Source organism: Chiloscyllium plagiosum, chromosome 7 (genome assembly GCF_004010195.1).
Source record: "Chiloscyllium plagiosum isolate BGI_BamShark_2017 chromosome 7, ASM401019v2, whole genome shotgun sequence".
In the NCBI taxonomy this organism is placed as follows: domain Eukaryota; kingdom Metazoa; phylum Chordata; class Chondrichthyes; order Orectolobiformes; family Hemiscylliidae; genus Chiloscyllium; species Chiloscyllium plagiosum.
The window spans coordinates 116552583-116575262 of record NC_057716.1 but is presented as its reverse complement, the minus strand read 5'-3'; the positions used below and the strand labels follow the sequence as shown (position 1 = coordinate 116575262).

General features: G+C 44.0%; 2 protein-coding genes across 4 annotated transcripts in view; one reads left to right on the top strand and one right to left on the bottom strand.

The window, feature by feature from the left end:
* The window catches only part of tnfsf11 (TNF superfamily member 11), a 73150-nt gene extending 68910 nt beyond the window's left edge, over nucleotides 1-4240 (top strand). Inside the window, exon 5 of the mRNA XM_043694428.1 lies at nucleotides 3799-4240. Within this exon, the coding sequence (XP_043550363.1) occupies nucleotides 3799-3815 (17 nt within the window). The 3' untranslated portion in view covers nucleotides 3816-4240. The remainder of the gene's footprint in view (nucleotides 1-3798) is intronic.
* Nucleotides 4241-7427: 3187 nt separating this feature from the next.
* The window catches only part of epsti1 (epithelial stromal interaction 1), a 98593-nt gene continuing 83340 nt past the window's right edge, over nucleotides 7428-22680 (bottom strand). For all 3 annotated transcript variants that reach the window (XM_043694425.1, XM_043694422.1, XM_043694424.1), the window contains 4 exons: nucleotides 14674-14757; nucleotides 13608-13681; nucleotides 13295-13509; nucleotides 7428-8052 (listed from right to left, as the gene is read on the bottom strand). In XM_043694425.1, the coding sequence (XP_043550360.1) occupies nucleotides 7925-8052; nucleotides 13295-13509; nucleotides 13608-13681; nucleotides 14674-14757 (501 nt within the window). In that variant the 3' untranslated portion in view covers nucleotides 7428-7924. The remainder of the gene's footprint in view (nucleotides 8053-13294; nucleotides 13510-13607; nucleotides 13682-14673; nucleotides 14758-22680) is intronic.

Genomic DNA, 22680 nt, shown 5'->3' with positions numbered 1-22680 from the left:
CCATACTATAGGAAGGATGTGGTGGCACTGGAACGGGTGCAGAGGAGGTTTACCAGGATGTTGCCTGGTATGGTAGGAAGATCGTATGAGGAAAGGCTGAGGCACTTGGGGTTGTTTTCATTGGAGAAAAGAAGGTTTAGGGGTGACTTGATAGAGGTGTACAAGATGATTAGGGGTTCAGATAGGGTCGACAGTGAGAATCTTTTTCCACGTATGGAGTCAGCTATTACAGGGGGCATAGCTTTAAATTAAGGGGGGGGGGGGCGGGTAGGTATAGGACAGATGTTAGGGGTAGGTTCTTTTACTCAGCAGTCGTGAGTTGATGGAATGCCCTGCCAGTAGCAGTGGTGGACTCACAGGCAGATGCAGCATTGAAGGTGCCATAATGCAACATGTCAGTCCCCTTGCCTGATCAGTGCTGACAATCACAACAAGCTGCCTGTCTGCATTAAACAGCGAGGCAAGACTGAAGTACTAAGAGCCTTTGATCTGGAATGCCCTGCCAGTAGCAGTGGTGGACTCACAGGCAGATGCAGCATTGAAGGTGCCATAATGCAACATGTCAGTCCCCTTGCCTGATCAGTGCTGACAATCACAACAAGCTGCCTGTCTGCATTAAACAGCGAGGCAAGACTGAAGTACTAAGAGCCTTTGATCTCTGGCAGAGGGTCAAGGTACAAAAAGGAAAGGCGAAGATACTAGGAGCATCCGGGCAGGAACAAAGTGAGGGAGCACCAAGAGAGCAAGCGAGGAGCTCAGAGACGCAGCCAACTTGTGAGCTGGCTGCCTGCCCCTGTCTTGGTGTCTTGGCAACAGTACAGCACAAAATGGTGTCAGAGAAGAGCACTCCAATGCACGCATCAGAGATGTGAAAAGAGAGTGCAGTATAGTTGATGCTTGTCCGATGCCAATGTCTCTGGATGCGGTGGAGGTGTGGTGCAGGCAGTAACTGGCCATGCAGTGTGCCCCACAACATTGGTGACTGCAGGCTATGACAGAGATGAGCCAGAGACACGAGGTTGGGAATTCATACTGTAAAGTCATACAGTACAGAAGAGGCCGTTTGGCCCATCAAGTCTGTACTGCAAAAAATATACTATGACCTACACTTTGCCTCTTTGGTTTTAGCTTCTCTTCAGCAGATGGGAAAGTATATATGAATGAGGCAAGATTAGGGAATAACAGTAATGGTTTCACTGCTCTCTCGCGAGATTCCCATGTCACTGTTCAACCCTTGGTTGGAGACGTAGACATTTTCCTCTTGACATTGAAAATCTAATTTCTGCTGATCTCACCTAACTCTCCAATGCCCACATAGTTCAGGGGTTGGAAGGTTCCACCATGTGACTCTGCCCACTTGTTTATGCTACAGTGAACTGATCGATTCTGGCCTGTGTTCCTACAGATTATAGGCAATCTGTGTGGCTCACAGATAACATAGTCTTAGCAGATAAGGTTAAGGATAATCCAAAGAGATTCTACAAGCATGTTAAGACCAAAAGAGCAACCAGAGAGAGGGTAGGGCCCCTTAAAGATCAACCTCAGGAGATGGGAGAGATATTAAATGAATATTTCACATCAGTTTTTACTGTGGAGAAAGAATTGGAGGACGAGAGAACTCAAGGAAATAAATATTGATATTTCAAAAACAGCTCAGATTACAGAAGAGGAATTGCTGGAGGCCTTCGAAAACCTCTGGGACCTGATCTAGTGTATCCTAGGACATTGTGGGAAGTTAGGGAATTAATTGCAGGGCTCCTAGTAGAAATATTTGTATAATCTATCACCACAGGTGAAGTGTTAGAGGACTGAAGTAGTAATCCTAGCCTCTGACTTGCTCTTGTAGTCATTGTTTATGCGGTGTGTCCAGCTGAGTTTGTGATAAATGGTAACTCCCAGGATGTTGATAGTCAAGAAGTGGTAAAAATCTTCGAGGAGGAAGTGAGGATTGCAGATGCTGGAGATCACAGCTGAAAATGTGTTGCTGGAAAAGCGCAGCAGGTCAGGCAGCATCCAAGGGGCAGGAGAATCGACGTTTCAGGCATGAGCCCTTCTTCAGGAATGAGAAAAGTGTGTCCAGCAGGCTAAGATAAAAGGTAGGGAGGAGGGGCGTTGGAAATGCGATAGGTGGAAGGAGGTCAAGGTGAGGGTGATATGCCGGAGTGGGGGCGGGGGAGGAGAGGTCAGGAAGAAGATTGCAGGTTAGGAAGGTGGTGCTGAGTTCGAGGGTTGGGACTGAGACAAGGTGGGGGAAGGGGAAATGAGGAAACTGGAGAAATCTGAGTTCATCCCTTGTGGTTGGAGGGTTCCTAGGTGGAAGATGAGGCGCTCTTCCTCCAGCCATCGTGTTGCTATGGTCTGGCGATGGAGGAGTCCAAAGACTTGCAAGTCCTTGGTGGAGTGGGAGGGGGAGTTGAAGTATGCTGCCTGACCTGCTGCGCTTTTCCAGCAACACATTTTCAGTCAAGAGGTGGTGGTTAGATTGTCACTTATTGGTGATGGTCATAGCCTGGCTTTTGTGTGGCATGAATGTTATTTGTCAGTTGTCAACCCAAGCCTGGATATTGTCAGGATCTTGTTGCATTTGAACATGGATTGCTTCAGAATCTGAGGAGTTGTGAATGGTGCTGCACATTGCACAATTATCAGCAACCATCCCCACTTTTGACCTGGTGATGGAGGGAAGGTCACTGATGAAGCAACTGAAGGGTGGAGCTCTGGGTAATATTGTAGACCAAAGACCTCAGGGTTCAGATACATAATTCTTTGAAATTTGCTTCATTGTTAGACGGATGGTTAAGAAGGCATTTAGCACACTTTGCCTTCATTGCTTAGACTTTTGAGAACAGGATTTGGGACATCGTGTAGAGGTTGTACAGGGCATTGGTAAGGTCTCTTCTGGAGAACTAATAGACTCAAACAGTATTCCCACTACAGAGGTTAAGCTATCTTTTCTCAACCTTCCTTTTTAAACAGTGGCATCACATTTGCTGTTTTCCAATCTGTTGGAACTGCCCCAGAGTCCAGGGAATTTTGGAAAATTCCCACAAGTGCACTTGCTATTTCTACTGCCATCTCCTTTAGTATCCCGGGATGCATTCCATCAGGGCCAGGAGACTCGTCTAACCTTAGTTCCATTAACTTGCCCAATACTACCTCTTTTGTGATAATTATTATTTCCAGTCCTCACCTACCTTCGCCTCTTTGTCAATTACTGGCATGTTAGTAGTGTCCTCCACTGAACACCGACAGAAAATACTTGCTCAATGCCTCGGCCATTTCCACATGTCCCATTACTAAATGCCCCTTCTCATCCTCTAAAGGATCTCTCTTCAGCCAAACTTTTTTGTTTTATATATTTATAGAAGCCTTTGCTGTCTTTATATTCTGTGCTAGTTTTTTCTCATGTTCTACCTTACTTTTCTTCATAGCTCTTTTTGTGGCTTTCTATTGACCTTTAAAATTTTCTCAATCTTCTAGTTGCCTGCTCATCCCCATAGACACCCATGGCAGATTACCCCTTTTCTCAAGCTTTCCTTTCCTAAGCACTGTGAAAAATTGGTTTGAAAGTGCTCCACTGTTCATCAGTGTACCACCATAAAGTCTTTGCTTCCAATCTACTTTGGCCAAGTCCTCCCTCATTCTATTGTAGTCCCCCTTGTTTAAGCACAGGACCCTAGCATTGGATTTTACCTTCACACTCTCCATCTGTATTCAAAATGCAACCAAACTGTGATCACTCCTTCCAAGAGGATCCCTAACTATGAGATCATTAATTATTCCTATTTCATTACACAGGACCAGATCTAGGATAGCTCGCTCTCTCATCCATTCCATTACAGATTGTTCAAGGAAACTACCGCAGATATTTTCAATCAACTCCTTCTGAAGGCTACCCTGACAGACCTGGTTCGATCAATTGACGTGTAGATTAAAATCCCCCATAACTGCTGTACCATTTTACAGGTATTAGTTATTTCTTTGTTTATTGCTTGCCACAATATGATATTATTATTTGGCTGCCTATAGACTACACCTATCAGTGATTTTAGGTAACACAGAAGAGGTATGTAATACTCCTGCCAGTGAAAGGAGCCACAATTGTGGCCATTAAATTCAGCACCATACCTCCAGGAGATGTTATGTCTGGCCTTGGGTGTGGGTCCTCAATTTGTTACAATTAGATTAGATTACTTACAGTGTGGAAACAGGCCCTTCAGCCCATCAAGTCCACACCGACCCGCCGAAGCACACCCACTCAGACCCATTCCCCTATGTTTACCCCTGCACCTAACACTATGGGCAATTTAGTGTGGCCAATCCACCTGACCTGCACATTTTTGGACTGTGGGAGGAAACCGGAGCACCCGGAGTAAACCCACACAGACACGGGGAGAATGTACAAACTCCACACAGAGAGTCGCCTGAGGCGGGAATTGAACCCGGTCTCTGGCACTGTGCCACCGTGCCACCCAATTGTAGACGGAATACCCAAAATGGGGATTAGCTGCTGCGTGAGGAGATAAAACGAGTTCTTCTTCTTGTCACAAATAGTCATTTAAAAAAGGATCTCTTTTCCCACCTAAATGAGTGCGTACGTCTATGAAAATAACTAAGTCAGGAAAGCATGGTTAATTTAAGGAGCAAGTTTATTAGTTATCAGAAAAGACAGTAAAACACAAGACACAATGACACAGGGTAAAAATGCGAATGGGGTAAAAAGCTTAGAGCTTAAAAAATATATGAATCAATCTCTGGCTTCTGTGAAGAGTAAATAATAGAATGTCACAACCATTCATTTGGATGATATGAGTAATGCAGACATTGCTTCACTACCAATGATTCTTTACCCTGCCATTTGTGCTTTTATTTTGTTCCCTTCATGACAGTGACATTGTCAGCTTGCTTGGAATCTAGTACTTGGAATGAGAGAGGAAGTCTGTCACTACCTGCAGAACAGGGGTGCCTAATGGTTGGCCTAGAGCCATAATCTTCAAAGTACAGTAGCTCACACTAGCAAATACTAACACACAGAGGGCTAGGGGCTGCAGTGAATTTTAAAATATTTTTCTTATATTCCTGAGTGCAATACATAAACATGCCTTTCCTGTAATATCTACAGTCTAGGATTTAACCTACAGGAGATGGCTCTCCAGCTGAAAGGGCAATCAGTTTTGGTCTTGGTTCTCTTCCTTTTAAGTCTGTGTGTCTGAGGTTTCCCTGACCCCCTTCAGCTGTGATAGTCCATGCTTTTCACACAAAGACTTTCAGCTGTCACTGAATTCTATCTGCAGAGTTTACCTTACCATTGTTGGCTTTTTAAAAAATAAACAGGTTATGTTAAAATGTACATTGTTTGTAAATAAGACAGGATTATGATCTGCTGTTGTGACAAGTTAATCCTTTTTGAACTAATGAAAATATTACTGATAAAAACACAGCATAATTTTACCCACAATCATAGCTTCAATGAGTAACAATTCTAACATGTTCCAATGCAGCTGGGGAGAAGAGTTGAATTGATACAGCAAAACAAACTGTACAATTAGCAGAATATTTGATATATGTTGTCCAGAGTTTGCAAATGAAACATTGCGCAAGGCTGTCTGTCCTGCTCTGATTACGTTGTCTGGTATGATGGATTCACACTACCCAGCCCACTGTGAAAGCAATATAGAAATACACTTTCGATGAGGGTAGACAGCAAACAATTTAGAGGAAGCCAGGCTTGGAACCCATCGAGGATGAAATGCTGTTGCTTTTTCAAGCCACACTGATTAGATCAGTATTTCTGCATAAATGAGAGATACGATACACATGTATTTGGGAACCCAGAGTTTGATTCGGATTGTGAGGCATATGAGATCATGCCTCACAAATTTGGTAGAGTTCTTTGATGTGACCAGGAAGGTTGACGAGGGCAGGGCGGTAGATGTAGTCTATAAGGCCTTTGATAAGGTTCCACATGGTAGGCTGCTCCAGAAGTTTAGATTGTATGGAATCCAGGGGGAACCTGGCAAATTGGATACACAATTGGCTTGATGGTAGGAAGCAGAGGGTAAGGATGTGGAAGGATGCTTGTTGGACTGGAGGCCTGTGACTAGTGAAGTGCCTCAGGGGTCAGTACTGGGCCTATTGTGGTTTGTTATCTATATCAATGATTTGGATGAGAATGTACAAGGCATTAGGTTACATTACAGTGTGGAAACAGGCCCTACGACCCAACAAATCCACACCGACCCGCCGAAGCGCAACCCACCCATGCCCCTACATTACCCCATACCCTTACCTAACACTACGGGCAATTTAGCATGGCCAATTCACTTGACCTGCACATCTTTGTGACTGTGGGAGGAAAGCCACGCAGACATGGGGAGAACGTACAAACTCCACACAGTCAGTCGCCTGAGACGGGAATTGAACACGGGTCTCAGGCGCTGTGAGGCAGCAGGGCTAACTGCCGTGCCACCGTGCCGCCCACAAATGTGGGCAGCATGATTAGTAAGTTTGCAGATGACACTCAAATAGGTGGTATTGTGAACAGTGAGGAAGGTTATCAGAAATTGCAGCAGGACCTTGATCAGCTGGGGAAGTGGGTCGAGAAATAGCAAACGGAGTTTAATATAGATAGGTGTGAGGTCTTGCATTTTGGAAAGTCAAATCAAGGTAGGAATTTCATGGTGAATGGTAGGACCTTAGGAAGTGCAGTGGTACCTTGGAGTTCAGGTGCATGCTTCCCTGAAAGTAGAGTCACAGGTAGACAGGGCAGGGAAGAAGGCTTTTGGCCCACTGGCACTGAGTATGGAAGTTGGGTAGTTATGCTCCAATTGTACAGGACATTGGTGAGGCCGCACTTCCGTTTTGGCCACCTTGTTAGAGGAAGGATATTATTAAACTGGAAAGAGTGCAGCAGAAATGTACAAGGATGTCGCCAGGACTCAATGGTCTGAGTTATAGGGAGAGGTTGGACAAGCTGGGAATTCTGTTTTAAACAAAGGAGACTGAGGGGGGATCTTATAGAGGTGTACAAAGCAATGAGAGACACGGATAGGGTGAATGGACTCAGTCTTTTTCCCAGAGTTGGGGAATCACAGACTAGAGGGCATCAGTTTAAGGTGAGAGGGGAAAGAATAAAAGGGAACTGGAGGGACAACTTTTTTTTTAAACAGAGGGTGGTACGCATATGGAATGAGCTGCTGATGAAAGTTGTTGAGGTGGGTACATTAAAACATTTAAAAGGCATTTGGACAAATACACGGATAGGAAAGTTTTAGAAGGATATGGGTGAAGAGTGTGGTGCTGAAGGGCTTATGTCCGAAACGTGGATTCTCCAGCTCCTCGGATGCCCCCTGACCTGCTGTGCTTTTCCAGCACCACACTCTCGATTCCGACCTCCAGCATCTGCAGTCCTCACTTTCTCCTTTAGAAGGATACGGGCCAAGTGCAGGGAACTGGGATTTGCGTGGATGGACATTTTTGCCGGTATGGACCAGTTTGGGCCAGACAGCCTGTCTCCATACTACATAACCGTATGACTTGTGAGTAAGAGGTGTTACTGACTCAACCTCTCTCTGCCAGTAACCCTGCAATTGATTAAACTCCTCAGTAATGGACACAAGGGCTGTGGCTTCATATTCAGCTCAAAGGATTAAGGAACCATAATTGTCAGAGCCTTTTCTTGGCACCAAGTGGATGGTCAAACATTCACGGCTGTGATTTGGTTTCCCAGCAATGATTAATAATGGACCCCCTCCAGGTCTGATTGATCACTCGAGGTCAGGTAAAGGAAATGGGTTGAAGGTGGAAAAATGGAACATAAGTAGCCATTTCCTAAGTGAAGAGAATCATCGTCTCCAATCAAAGTGAAGTGGAGATCGTGTTGGAGGCCACAGAATTTGGACCACCTGCCTTCTCTCCAGTTGGTTCATTGTAGAAGCTGGATCACTTTCTTATAGTCACTGTCACACTGTAGCAGGAGATCTTCAAGAACGGATGGTTCATAATCAGGGAAACAGCTCTGGAGTTTCATCAAATTCCAGTCAAAAACGGTATCTGTTGAACAAAACACAGTGGGCGATGGAGTCAGTGACTCAGGAAAACTAGGCCCCATCCTCGTCCCCTCAACAATCACAAGCACCATACAGGCTCTCACTACCTCCCTGACTGTTTCAAATCCATTGTCCTCATTCCCCTCCACAGAAAAGTAATCCATGAGCCCTCGCTGCATTTCCAATGCCCTGAAATTCCCGAATGTACTATCACTTCCCAACACCGTTTGTCGGAAATCCGTGGTTTATCCCTTGAATCCGGTTTCTGCCGCAAACATTTTAAGAAAATTAAGACCCATTTCAATGTCCCAGATGATATCTTGTGACTGTCCAACCATGGGAGTGGTGAATTCCCCCTCTAATTTGGAAAGTGTGTTACCACAGAATCGCAGCATTGTCGCAGCCAAGAAAAAGGTATTTTGGCTCACGGGTTCTGTTACAGAGTGTCAATCTTCTGCCCTTTTCCCATATCCATGCACTCTATCCAAATAACCATCCAGTGCCCTGTTGAATGCCTCAATTGAACTTGCGTCCACCACATTTCCAGATACCCTAACTACCCGCTGTGTTTTTTTTCACTTGCTGTTTTTACTCATCATTTTAAATCTATGCTGTTGTAAAGATGCGTGGCTTTAGGAGAAAGTGAGGATTGCAGATGCTGGAGATCAGAGTCGAGATCAGAGTGGTGCTGGAAAAGCACAGCAGGTCAGGCAGCATTCCAGGAACAGGAGAATCAACGTTTCAGAATCCTGATGAAGGGCTTATGCCCGAAACGTCGATTCTCCTGCTCCAGTAAAAACAGCAAGTGAAAAAAACACAGCGGGTAGTTAGGGTATCTGGAAATGTGGTGGACGCTGCGCTTTTCCAGCACCACACTCTCAACTGCATGGCATTAGGGCTAGAGTATTAGCACGGATACTGGATTGGTTGACTACCAGGAAGCAAAGAGTGGGGATAAATGAGTGCTTTTCTGGCTGGTAATCAGTGATTAGTGGTGTGCCTCAGGGATTAGTTGGGACCACAATTATTTACAATTTATAGAGATGATTTGGAGTTTGCAAATGACACTAAGATGAGTGGCAGAGCAAAATGTGCAGAGGACTGTGAAACCTTGCAGAGGGACACAGATGCATTGAGTGAGTGCGCAATGGTCTGGCAGATGGAATACAATGTTAATAAACGTGAAGTCATCCATTTTGGTTGGAGTAGTAGTAAAAAGGACTACTACTTGAATGGTAAAAAGTTGCAGCACGCTGCTGTGCAGAGGGACCTGGGTGTCGTTGTGCATGAATCACAGAGGGTTGGTCTGCAGGTACAACAGGTAATTAGGAAGGCAAATGGAATTTTGTCCTTCATTGTTAAAGAGATAGAGTTTAAAAACAGAGAGATTATGTTGTAGCTGCACAAGGTGCTGGTGAGGTCACACTTGGAGTACTGTGTACAGTTTTGGTCTCCTTATTTGAGAAAAGATGGACTGGCACTGGAGGTTGATTCCAGAGTTGAGGGGGTTGGCTTATGAGGAGCGACTGAGTAGACTGGGATTATATTCATTCGAATTCAAAAGATTGAGGTGGGTGGGGGGGGGGGGGAATCTTATAGAAACATATAAAATTATGAAGGGAATCGATAAGATATAAGTAGAGAGGATGTTTCGACGAGCAGGTGAGGCTAGGACAAGAGGGCATGGCCTCAAGATTGGAGGGAACAGATTTAGGACTGAATTGAGAAGGAACTTCTTCACCCACAGGGTTGTGAATCTATGGAATACCTTGCCCAGGGAAGCAGTTTATGCTTAGCGTTAAACGTTTTTAAAGCTAAGGTAGATTTTTTTGAACAATAAAGGAATTAAGGGATACGGTGGGAGGGGGAGTAAGTGGATCAGAGTCCATGAAAAGATCAGCCATGATTTTATTGAAGGGCGGGGTAGCCTCGAAGGGCCAGACGGCCTACTCCTGCTCCTAGTTGTTATGTTCTCTTGTGGTTTTTTTATGAACAGGAACAGCTTCTCCCTATCTACTTGATCCAGCCCACTCATGATTTTGAAACTCCTTCAATCTCAATCCAAGAACCATGGTTTTAAATTGCTTCTGCACTTCTGAGAATAGTTTGACTACATCATCTCCTTCAACATCCGTCCGCTCGACTGACTCCCATACTGGGATATAGGAGTCAGCTGAGTCATAATATGAGTTTTTTTTTGGACAGGGTGAATCTGTATCCATCAAAGTTTAGAAGGATGAGAGATAATCTCACTGAGACATAAGCACCTGAGGGGGACTGGATGCTGGGAGAATGTTTCACCTTGTGAGAGAGAGACAGAATTTGGTGACAGTTTAAAAATGGTTCTCACATTTTCGACAGAGATAAGGCAGTGGGTGGGTGGGGGGGGGGTCAATGACTATTTTTAAATACAGAGGTAGCTAAATTCTTGACTAACAAAGGGAAGTCACAGGGTGCTAGGGTGGGCCGGAATGTGGGGTTAATCAGCTATCATCTTACTGAGTGTGATATGGGTTTGAGGGACAGAATAGCCTATTCTTGCTGCTAATTTACATGTTCAGCTGGTTGGGACTGCTCTGACCTGGTTCCACGTCCATCTAATCATAACAGAGCCTCACTCCCAATGACTCCCACTCCCTTTCTCTCTGCATTGTTCATTCTGGCCCTGGGTAATGTTAGTTGTGTTGTCCGTCTGAGAGACAAAGATCAAACTCAATTAATTTATCAAGTATGAATAATACATGTTTTACTACTAGGGATACCTCAATCACTAACCCCAAACATTATTAATAACAAAACAGAAATTGCTCAAAAATCTCAGCAGGTCTTGCAGCATCTGTGAAGAGAAATTTCTCTTCACAAATGCTGCCAGGCCTGCTGAGATTTTTCAGCAACTTCTGTTTTTATTTCTGATTTACAGCATCCGCAGTTCTTTTTGCTTTTAGTTAGCCCAAACATTATTACCCGGGAGAGTTGGCACCTTGCCAGGCTAGATCTCTTCCTTCACATCTTCACCATGCCTCCTGATGTAGGGTATCTCTTGCAGTGTTATTCTCTGAAGTTCTGCTGACAAAAATCAGGGATCTCCTGGGCTGCTTTATGCATACGCTCTGCGCCAAGTGTTTGCCTTATTTGGAATTATCTGTGCACATGACCAATCACAAATGTCTTGTCCTTATTTGGCAGAGACAGCAGTTACTGATTTCCTGCTATTTTAGCTCTTAGTTTGAAACGGCTCAGAAAGGATTGACAAGGATGTTGCCAAGGATAGAGGGTTTGAACTATAGGAAGGCTGAATAGGTTGGGGCTATTTTCCCTGAACCAATGGAGACTGAGGGATGAACTTAGAAGTTTGTAAAATCATGAGGGTACGGATATGGTGAATAGCCAAGGTCTTTTCCCCATGGTAGGGGAGTCTAAAATGAGAGGGCATAGGGTTAAGGTGAGAGGGGAAAGATTTAAAAGGGACCTGAGGGGTAACTTTCTCACGCAGATGGTGGTGTGTATATGGAACAAGCTGCCAGAGGAAGTGGTGGAGACTGGTATAATTATGATATTTAAAAGGCATCAGGATGGGTATATGAACTGGAAGAGTTTACAGGGATATTAGCCATTTGCTGGCAAATGGGACTAGATTAGATTAGATTACTTACAGTGTGGAAACAGGCCCTTCGGCTCAACAGGTCCACACCGACCCGCCGAAGCACAACCCACCCATACCCCTACATTTATCCCTTACCTAACACTATGGGCAATTTAGCATGGCCAATTCACCTGACCTACACATCTTTGGACTGTGGGAGGAAACTGGGGCACCCGGAGGAAACCCACGCAGACACGGGGAGAACGTGCAAACTCCACACAGTCAGTCGCCTGAGGCGGGAATTGAACCCAGGTCTCTGGCGCTGTGAGGCAGCAGTGCTAACCACCGTGCCGCCCACACGGTGGGATATCTGGGTCGGCATGGAAGAGTTGGACCGAAGGGTCTGTTACAGTGCTGTATAGCTCTACGACCTGAATGAATCAGCGTAATCCCACTCACATAACAGCCCATTGAAAAGACTGTTTTCAGTTCCTGTTATCTTCAGCCTTATAGAACAGCTGCCCACATAGGGGTGATGTGCAAGTTTACCAACCTCCCTCTATCAACTCATGGACTCTTTAATTCACTTTCAGGTCAACAATAATTTCTCCCAGGCATACAATAGGAAGATGAAAACCATCATGCATGGCCATATGTCTCAGTAGTCATTTAATTTCTCGACGCCTAACTGACATAGATAGTTTTGATGCCCTGTCAGACTCAAGCTGAATTTCTGATTATTAAAATGATCATGCATCCCAATTGTGTGGGTTCAATCCCCTGTCCCAGCTGTGTAGATCTGGGAAACCTGCTTCCTCACCAACACCAACCACCTGCACCATGCTTAATGTGAAGCACATTGAGGGGTAGACCAGTCTGTCAAATATCTTCACAAGAGAGGGCTGCTGATGGCCATCTGTCAACCAGGGCTCATTTCCAATGACTACATTTCCACTTTGAAATGAAGGGCCGTTTGCTGAATGAAATGTTGATTTATCATTTTTAAATTCATTCACAGGATGAGGGTGCCACTCACCAGGCCAGTGTTTATTGTTTGCAGTTCTGAGGAAAGGTCACTGGATCCAAAACATTAACTCGGACTTCTCTTCACAGACGCCGCCAGATCTGCTGAACTTTACCAGCTGTTTCCGTTGATGGTTCTGATTTACACCATCCCCAGTTTTTTTGGTTTTAATTTATTGCTTGACCCCAGTTGTCCAGAGGACAGTTAAGAGTCAACCATGTTGCTGTGAGTCTGGAGTCACATGTAGGCCCAGACCAAATAAAGATAGCAGATAGCTTTCCCAAGAAAAGCACATTAGTGAACCTGATAGGCTTTTCTAACAGTGGTCACCACTATGTAGCCTTTGTTGTTCCAAGTTTATATTGAGTTGAAATTTCACTAACTCCCATGGTGGGATTTGTACTTATGTCTGGACTTTTTATTAGCCTGGATTTTTGAGTGATGAACTCAGTGATAATGGTGGTCTATACTATTTAAATGATTTGGAGATGCCGGTGTTGGACTGGGGTGTACAAAGTTGTCAACCACCTGATGAAGGAGCGTCGCTCCGAAAGCTAGTGTGCTTCCAATTAAACCTGTTGGACTATAACCTGGTGTTATGTGATTTTTAACTTTATACTATTTAAAGTGATTCATTACCTTCAGGATAGTCTCTGCAGGCTGTGTTTTCCACTGTATTGTCGGAGTTGTCTTGACGTGTCTCCCTCAGACCTACAAGCGGGCTCACTGAAGGGACACATTGCATGGCTTGGGATTCAAAGCTCTCCTCATCAGACAAAGGTGCGGGTGAGCTGCTCAAATTTTCCAAAGATTTTCGGCTCCTTTCCAGGTTGTCCAAGAAAGCTTGGTTTTTCCTTCAGATAAGAGAGAAAGCTAACTTTGTAAAGATTCACTCCATGATCGCGTCCACTGGGGTGGGGGGGTAATCACAATGCAGTATCAGAATACTCACTTCCTGTGTTCTTCCTGAAGACGGTGCTGTCTTTCAGATTCGAGTCGAGATGTCTCTTCTGCTGCAAGTTCACTCTTACCAAGAAAAGCACGGAATGATTATATTCACTTTCTAAATTTAAGATCAGCTGCAGACTGTACTCACACTACACATTTTATTCCTGCTACCTGCTCCCTTTAGCCAATTCCAGCATAAACAAACTGAAATCTCATGTCACCACAGCTTTCACTGCTCACTGAGGGCCCCATGGCTGATAGAGTTTAAGCAGGGATTAAGCATTGCACCTGGATTCTCAAGCATTCCACCTGGGAGCTTGCTTCAGGCAGTGGGATGGAGGGATGGTCACATTCTCCCTGACCAAGGAGGCAGCAAGCTTTCTGAACACAGATTACTACAGCAGCAGGAATCTCCAAGAGCTCCTGTTCAAAGAGTTGCGGCTGCAGGGTAGGAAGAATTGTAGAAATATTAAATCACCGCTCCCAGTTACAGTGTCTTGCAGAATGCATGTGGGCAATCTGGGATGGCAGGAGATGTATTTTATTCAAATGCTTGAGTTATTGCCATCCAGTTGTTGGGTTTTAATATGATTAATTTGCCACTTTGTCTGCAGAGAGGACATGCCACAGGAATGTGCAGCATTGTCTGTGTCTCTCCACAAGTAAGTAAGTCTTGTACTGAGGTCATTGCAGACTATTGGTAGGAGTCCAGTTCCAGCAGCTGCCTAGCCTTTCAGAAGACCCTAAAAGGTTACTGTCTCCAATCTGAAGAACAGGCCACATCCATGATGAAGTGATCCAACAAAATGGAGCTGACAGCTATCCCACAATGCACAGGGCCTCCTAGTTATCCTTACCCTATTAACATCATGGTGGATTGATCTGAGAAGATTGAACCACAATGGTTTGATTAGTTGATAGTCAATGTGAGAATGTGTTTCACTCTTTACAAGGGAGTTGAAGAACTCCACGGACAGAAAATCTGAAGCATTTATTACCCATTGTGAGAGAAAGTACACTGTCTCTGCACCAAAAGGTGTTGGACAATGTGACTCAGTGATCAGACTTACCTTTCTCCTCTGTTCGTCTTTGTGTTCCTGCAGTCGCTGAAACTCGGCCTCCCTCTGAGTCTCTCGGTAACCACGGCTCTTGCTCTAAGACACAAACACAAACCTACTGTTCGAGCTCAGATAGTTGTATGGCCACATCTCCGTTTGTCTCACAGAGAAAAACATCAAAGGGAGTGTCAGTCACTTCATTAACTCAGTCCCAGAAACCAACCCAGAATGAATGCCATCAAGTTTGATTGTAGTGTTTCAGTTCATTGATGACGACAGAGATGTGGGGATGCTCTCAGACTCAGCCTATCTCCTGTAACATCCCCCAACAATACTTTACAAAATCTGTTCACAGCGCGCCATGGTCAGGAAGCTGACTAACCTCTGACACTTATCACTGCCTTCAATAACTCGTGTTTGGCCAACTCTCTCAGCAACAATCCACTACAGATTTGGATTGTAGGGCTATGGGAGAAAGAGCAAAGATGTAGGTTGAATGCAATCATTAATACAGTGGGCTGAATGGCCACTGCCTGTGCACCAAGATTCTTTGTTTTGTAAGGGACCATTTTTCCCTTTTGGCCCATAAGCTGCAATCAAATTTGGACATTGCTATGGTAGCTGGAAAATTAGGAGAGTGCAACTTGAAAAATCAAGTGGTGCACATTGTTAACTGTATGAGACTTGTTTTTGGAGCAGATACTTTATTCAGACAGAGGGGCATCAGAATTTTTGAGTTCAGGGGAAAAATAAAATCTGTCTGACAACCAGTGGTCAAGCTGCAGTTTCTAGTGGGTAACGTAGCCAAAACACCCAGAGCCAGCAAACGTGTCACAATCTCTCTCCCTTCTGTAAGAGTGAGAAGACAAAAAGGAACTTAAAGGAAACAATTCCAGTGCACAAAAGAGACCTAGATTCATCCAATCAACAACTGAATCAAGAAAGGCCATCACTCTGCAGACTTCATCTGTATGTCTTCATCAAAATCTTCACCCAAAATCAGAAGACTTGGGATGTCATTTTGAGATTGTACAGGACATGGGTGAGGCTTCGTCTGGAGGGCTGTGTCCAGTTCCGGTTGCCTTGTTATAGAAAGGATATTATTAAACTGGAGAAGGTTTAGGGAAAAAAAATTACCAGCATGATGCCAGAAATGGAGGGTTTGAGTTATAAGGAGAAGCTCGATGGGCTTCACTGGAGCATAGGAGGTTGAGGGGTGACCTTACAGAGGTTTATAAAACCAAGAGGGGCATAGAAAAGGTGAATGGAAGATGTTTTTCCCGAGGGTGGAAGATTTCAAGACTGGGGTGGGATGTATTTTTAAGGTGAGTGGAGAAGTATTTTAAAAAAAGAAATGACGGGCAATTATTTTATACAGAGGGTGGTTTGTGTGTGGAATCAACTTCCAAAGGAAGTGGCAAATGTCTGTACAGTTACAACATTTAAAAGACTTTTAGGTAAGTACATGAATGTTTGGAGAGAGACGGGGCCAAGTGCAGGCAAGTGGGATTAGTTTAGTTTGGGATTATGATCGGCATGGACTGGTTGGTCTGAAGTGCCTGTTTCTGCGCAGTATGACTCTATGATTGTATAACTGAGAGAATTAAGTCGGAACCTTGTGATCTCCATTTCAGATCATCAGAATTTTGCTTCGCCTGTCAATATTTTCCCACTCCTAATGTGTCAAACCGTCTGTCTTGAGCAGTAGTCCATCAAGCAACTTGATCATCTTGGTGGTTTAACTGGGTTGTCACACATTTGTGATAACTTGTGGAATAGGGAAGCTTGATTATTAGTGCTCTCTTACCAAGTGGGTTGGGACAAAACTTGGGAGCTGATGGTCTTGAACCTTTGAACAAGGATACTTTATACAGAGTTAGGGGAATTGCTACAGGTTAAAAGGAGAGAGACGTGGCTTCTCATCACAAAATAAGGTGACATTGGGAATAGCCAAAATCATTCTGCTGTTGGAAGAGGTTTATCTGATGGATTCATAGGAATTAATAAAAGCCTGTCTAATAGCATTGAGAAGCAAATTTGTGGTGCAATTCCATAACAGTGCCAAGAAATCAAACTATTGGCAAAACATCTGGGACTATATGGGAAGTGGTAAGGGTGGTGTAGAAGTTGTGTCTAAACTGGGGGGGGGGGGAAAGAAGAGAGAAAGAGCCCGATTTCAATATCATTAGACAGGATCTGGCAAATATAGACTGGGAGCAGCAATTAGGTCTACATTTGAAAAGTGGCAGTATTTTCAATGTAGTATCGTGAGAATTCAGCATTAGTGTGTTCCTCTAAGAGTGAAGAGCAAGGTCAGCAAGTCTATTGAACCCTGGATGTCAAGGGATATCAAGAGTTTGATAAAGAAAAAATATGAAGGCACCATATGTCAGGCACAGAGCATTAAAAATAGGGGAGGCCCTTCAGAACCATCGAGAATGAGGGGGTTGCTTTAAAAGAAATCAGGATGGTGAAGAAAGGCCATGACAGACAGGATCAAGGAAAACTCCATGGCTTTTATTAAGAGCAACTGGGTTACCAGAAAACCATGGGCCTATTCGAGACCAATGGCGCAGTCTGTGGGTGGAACCTGAGGATGGGGGTGAGGTATTAAATAAATATTTCTCATCTATATTCACTCAGGAGAACATTGTAAGCAGAGAATTTAGTTGGAATGGTGAGGTTCCAGAACAGGTAAAGATGAATAAGGATGAATTATTAGATGTTTTAGCAGGAATAGAGGTGCTCATGGCCTAATGAGATGTATTCCAGACTGCTTTAGGAGGCAAGAGAAGAGATTGTCAGGGCTCTGGTGCAGATATTTAATACCTTGCTGGCCACAGGTGAAGAGCCAAATGACTGGGGGACAGCTAATGTGGTTCCTTTGATCAAGACAGGCAGCAGGAATAGGACAGGTAATTACAGACCAGTTAGTCAGTCATCAGCAGTATGGAAATTATTAGAAAAAAAACACAGGATTAATTAACACTTGGAGATTCAGGGAGTGATCAGGGATAGCCAGCATCCATTTGTTAAAGGGAGATTCTGTCTGATGAACTTCTTTGAATTTTTTTTTGAAAAGGTGACTAAATATATTGATGAGGGTAGTGCAATTGATATGATCGACATGGACTTTTGACAATCTGGTCCACGTGGAAGGCTGGTCCAGAAGGTAATAACCCATGGAATTAGAGGCAAGTTGGCAAATTGTATACAAAATATAGGAGGCATCATTGTTTTTGTGATTGGAAGTCTGTGACCAGCAGTGTACACGGGGATCAGTGCTGACACCTTTGCTGTTTGTTACGTACATTGGATGTGAATGTAGAATGTATACTAAGTAAGTTTGCAGATGACATAAAAATTGGTGGCGTTGTTGATTGTGATGGTCTCAGGCTACAGTCTGATGTAGAATAGAATCACAGAATCTGTACAGTGGAGAAAGAGGCCATTTGGCCCATTGACCCACCATAGAGCATCCCACCCGGATGCCCACTGTATCGCCATAAACCCTGATTAAGCGTGGCTAAACCACCTAGCCTGCACATTCCTGGATACTATGGGGCAATTTAGCATGGCCAATCCACCTAACCAGCACATCTTCGGGCTGGAGGAGGGAACTGGAGCACCCGGAGGAAACCCACACAGGCACTGGGAGAATATGCAAACGTCACACAGACAGACAATTGAACACACATCTCTGGTGCTGTAAAGCAGCAGTAGTAATCACGGAGTCATCGCTCCACTGGTGATCAGCTGGTAAACTGGGAGGAGCAATGGCAGATGGAATTTAATCCCCATAAGTGCGAGGTGTTGCTTTTTGAGAGGTCTAATAAGGGAATGTACACAATGAATGGTAGTTCCTTACAGAGTACTGAGGAACAAAAGGACTTAGGTGTACAAGCTTATAGACCCATGAGGATGTCAGCACAGGTAAACAGAGTGGTGGAGGCGGCATATGAGATGCCTGTCTTCATTAGCCAGAGCGTAGGACACAAGAGCAAAGAAGGCTTGTTTTATTTATAAAACATTGGTTAGGCCACGGGTGGAATATCATGTGCAGTTCTCGTTGCCACCATCAGAAGGATGTGACTGTTGAGGAGATTCACAAGGATGCTATCTGGAACAAAATATCTCAGGCCTGAGGAGGGAGTGGATAGGCTGGGTTTGTTTTCCTTGGAGCAGAGGAGGCTGACGGGGGATTCTAATTAAGGTACACAAAATTAGGAGAGGTATAGACAGGATAGATCATGAGAATCATTTCCCCATGGCAGACTTGTCTAAGATCAGAGGGTGTAAGTTTAAAGGTGAGGAGTAAGTGGTTTCGAGGAGAGATCTTTCATCCAGAGGGTGATAGAGATATGGAATGTGCTGCCTGAGAGTTTGGCAGAGGTAGGTACTGTTGCAACATTCAAGAAATATCTGGTTGAGTATTTAACATGCCACGGATGTTAAATACTCAACTTGGGCCACGGACTAAGTGCTAAAGGGTCTATTTCTATGCTGAATGAACATCTATTACATTAAATAAGCTGGGACCTGCTACATCAAGTATAGAGTCATAGTGATGTACAGCACGGAAACAGACCCTTCAATCCAAATTGTCCATGCCAACCAGATATCCTAAATTAATCTAGTGCCATTTGCCAGCATTTGGCCCATATCCCTCCAAACCTTTTCTATTCAGGGCAGCACAGTGGCTCAGCAGTCACTGCTGTCTCACAGCACCAGGGACCTAGGTTCGATTCCAGCCTCAGGCAACTGTCTGTGTGGAGTTTGCACATTCTCCCCCTGTCTGCGGGAGTTTTCTCCTGGGTACTCTGGTTTCCTCCCACAGTCCAAAGATGAGTTAGATGAATTGGCCGTGCTAAATTGTCCACTGTGCTCAGGGATGTATAGGTTAGGTGCATTAGTCAGGGGAAATGTAGAGTAATAGATTCGGGGAATGGGTTGAGGTGGGTTACTCTTCGGAGGGTCGGTGTAGACTTGTTGGGCTAAATGGCCTGTTTCCACACTGTAGGGATTCTATGAAAATGGGTGGCTGGAAAGAATAGTGCAGGAAGGGAGGGCTTCAGATTCCTGGACACTGGTACTGGCTCTGAGAAAATAAAGTCAAATAGATCGCATCGAAACAGAGCTGGGACTGAGTTTCTTGCAGGAACCTTTGCTAGTGCTGTTGGGAGGGCTTGAAGCTAACTAACTAACCAAGAAACAATAGCAGAAGAAAAGCAGTGTTTATAAAATATTTGGGAATTGGCATCGACAGAGAGAATAACAAGTTAAACTGATGAAGTCAGAGTAAGAAAGAAAGAATTGAAATCTAAATCAGGGTTACTGTCTATGTAAGTGAATGCATGCAGTATAAGTTTGGAGAGTTTCGCACAGAGATTGCTGTGTGGAAATATGATGTTGTGGTGATAACACAGACCTGGCTCAGGGAAGGGCAGGACTAGATACTTCTGGATACTTCTATCCAGAACCTTGTATCCACAAGGTGTTCAGAAAAGATGGAAAAGAACAAGGGAAGGTGCAGTCTTGGTTAAGGAGCGCATCACAGAGCTGGAAAGAATCAGGATGTCTCAGGGGCTTCAAGGATATACTCAATTATATCAGAGCAAAGGAACATAAACCATGTAATTACTATTTTCTGGATTACAGGTGCTGGAAGAGCACAGCAGTTCAGGCAGCATCCAAAGAGCAGTAAAATCGACGTTTCAGGCAAAAGCCCTTCATCAGGAATCAGCTCCTCGGATGTCATCTTCTATAGTCACACAAAGAGTAAATGAGTCACAAAAGAAGTAGGCCCCATGAAAGACCTCAAAGGGGATTATAATGGAATCTAAACAATTACTTTGCATCTGTAGCAAAAGAGTGCACTACCATCCCAGGCCATGCTGACCAAAGAAGAATCTGTCTGTAGAAGTATGCAAAATATATTTAAAAAGTTGTTGGTAATTGGGAGTTGACAAGACACCAGGATCAGATAGGATGCGTCCAAGGACTTTGAACGAAGTGAGGGTGGAGGTTACAGGGACTCAGGCTAAAATCTCTGAGTCTTCTCTAGACTTGAGGGAGGTGTCAGAAAACAGGGTAGTTGCAAACATTACGGCCTTGTTCGAGAAAGGTTGTAAAGATAAGCCCAACAATTGTGGAAAAGTCAGTTTCACATCAGTGGAAACTTCTAAAATTTCCTAACAGAATTAGAGGTCACAAGGAAAAAAAACTGAGTTTATTAGTGAGAGTCAACATGGATTCTAAAGGGAAAATCGTGTTCAACTAACTTGCTGGAGTTTTTTTGAGGAAGTAACAAAGTCTCAATGAAGATAACAATTGACAAAATGGATGCTGCCTGCCAGAAGTTGTTTGATACAATGCCACATAACAGACTTATGGGATATATTATCGGGCATGGAATAAAAGGGACAGTAGCAATGTGAATACAAAATTGGCTGTGTGATAGGAAACAGAGAAACGGTCAATGGATATTTTTAAGACTGGAGGAAGATTTGCAGTTGAGTCTCCAAGGGATCAATCTTGGGACCCTTGCTTTTCCTGACATATATTGATCATTTAGATGCTGATGTGCAAGAGACAATTTCAAAATTTGCAGATGATGCAAAACTTGGAAAAATTGAAAACTGTGAAGAGGACAGTGTGGAACTCCAAAAGGAAATAGAAAGTTGGCAGATTGATGGCAGATGAAGTTGATTGCAGAAATGAGAGAGGTAGGAAGATCATATACAATAAGGTATAAGTCAAAAGGGGATACAGGAGCAGAGGAACTTGTGCACAGATCATTGAAGGTGGTACGAAGGTGGTACGACAGGTGGAGCACAGCTAATAAAACATACAGTTTCCAATCAATACCCTGTTAATAGAGTACAAGAGCAAGGAGGTGATATTGATCTTGTATAGGTTATTTGTCAACTGGCGTATTGTGTACAGTTCTGGGCACTGCACTACAGGAAGTATGTGAATGCATTGGAGAGAGTGCGGAAGCAATGAGGGACTTCAGTTATGAGGACAGACTTAAGTAACTTGGAACTGTTCCAACTCAGGATAAAGAAACAAGAATAAGACCATTAGCTACAGGAGCAGAATTAGGCCAGGCAGACAGATGAGTCTGTTCCACCGCTCGATCATGGCTGCGCAAGGTGGTATGGTCAGGAGAGTGCAAGCAGCTTTTGAGAAGGTGAAGGCAACGCTAACATTTAGAACAATGTCAGCCACCCCTGACTTCACAAAACATTTTAAAGCGAAAATAAGTGCACAGTTTCAGCAGTACAAGTCTATGTTCCTTTCTGACCTGTAGGATTGTTAATCTTATTGATGTAGAGCAGCATTAGGCATTTTGAGTAAAGGAAAAAAAACACCTGTCTGATACAGAACTTTGGTCGAGATACTACTTGCTACATGAGAGAGCAATACTGCCACAGATGTTCAGAGATGGTAAATAGTAACTCTCTCTCTCTCTTTACAAGAGTGAAAAGGATAAAAACTTAGAGTCAAAAGGCAGAATGCTATTACAGGCTTAAAAATCACACAACACCAGGTTAGGAAAACCCCTAGGTCTACCCGATTAGCTATTAAACCAAGATCAACCACATCACTCCACAGACAGTGTGTCATCATAACTAAAATCAGAAGGAGAGAGAACTGACTCTCCAACTTGTCGGCTGCACCTTTGATCCTTAGAATCGTTTAGCTTTGTCTACTTGCTTCAACTCCTAATATCAGTATCAAACAAGAGAGGGTGAGACAGAGACAGAGAGAAGAGAGAGAGAGAGAGAGAGAGAGAGATAGAGAGAAAGAAAGAAAGAATGAAAGAAAGAAAGAGAGAGAGTCATAAAGATGTACAGCACGGAAACAGACCCTTTGGTCCAACCCATCCATGCCGACCAGATATCCCAACCCAATCTAGTCCCACCTGCCAGCACCCGGCCCATATCCCTCCAAACCCTTCCTATTCATATACCCATCCAAATGCCTCTTAAATGTTGCAATTGTACCAGCCTCCAC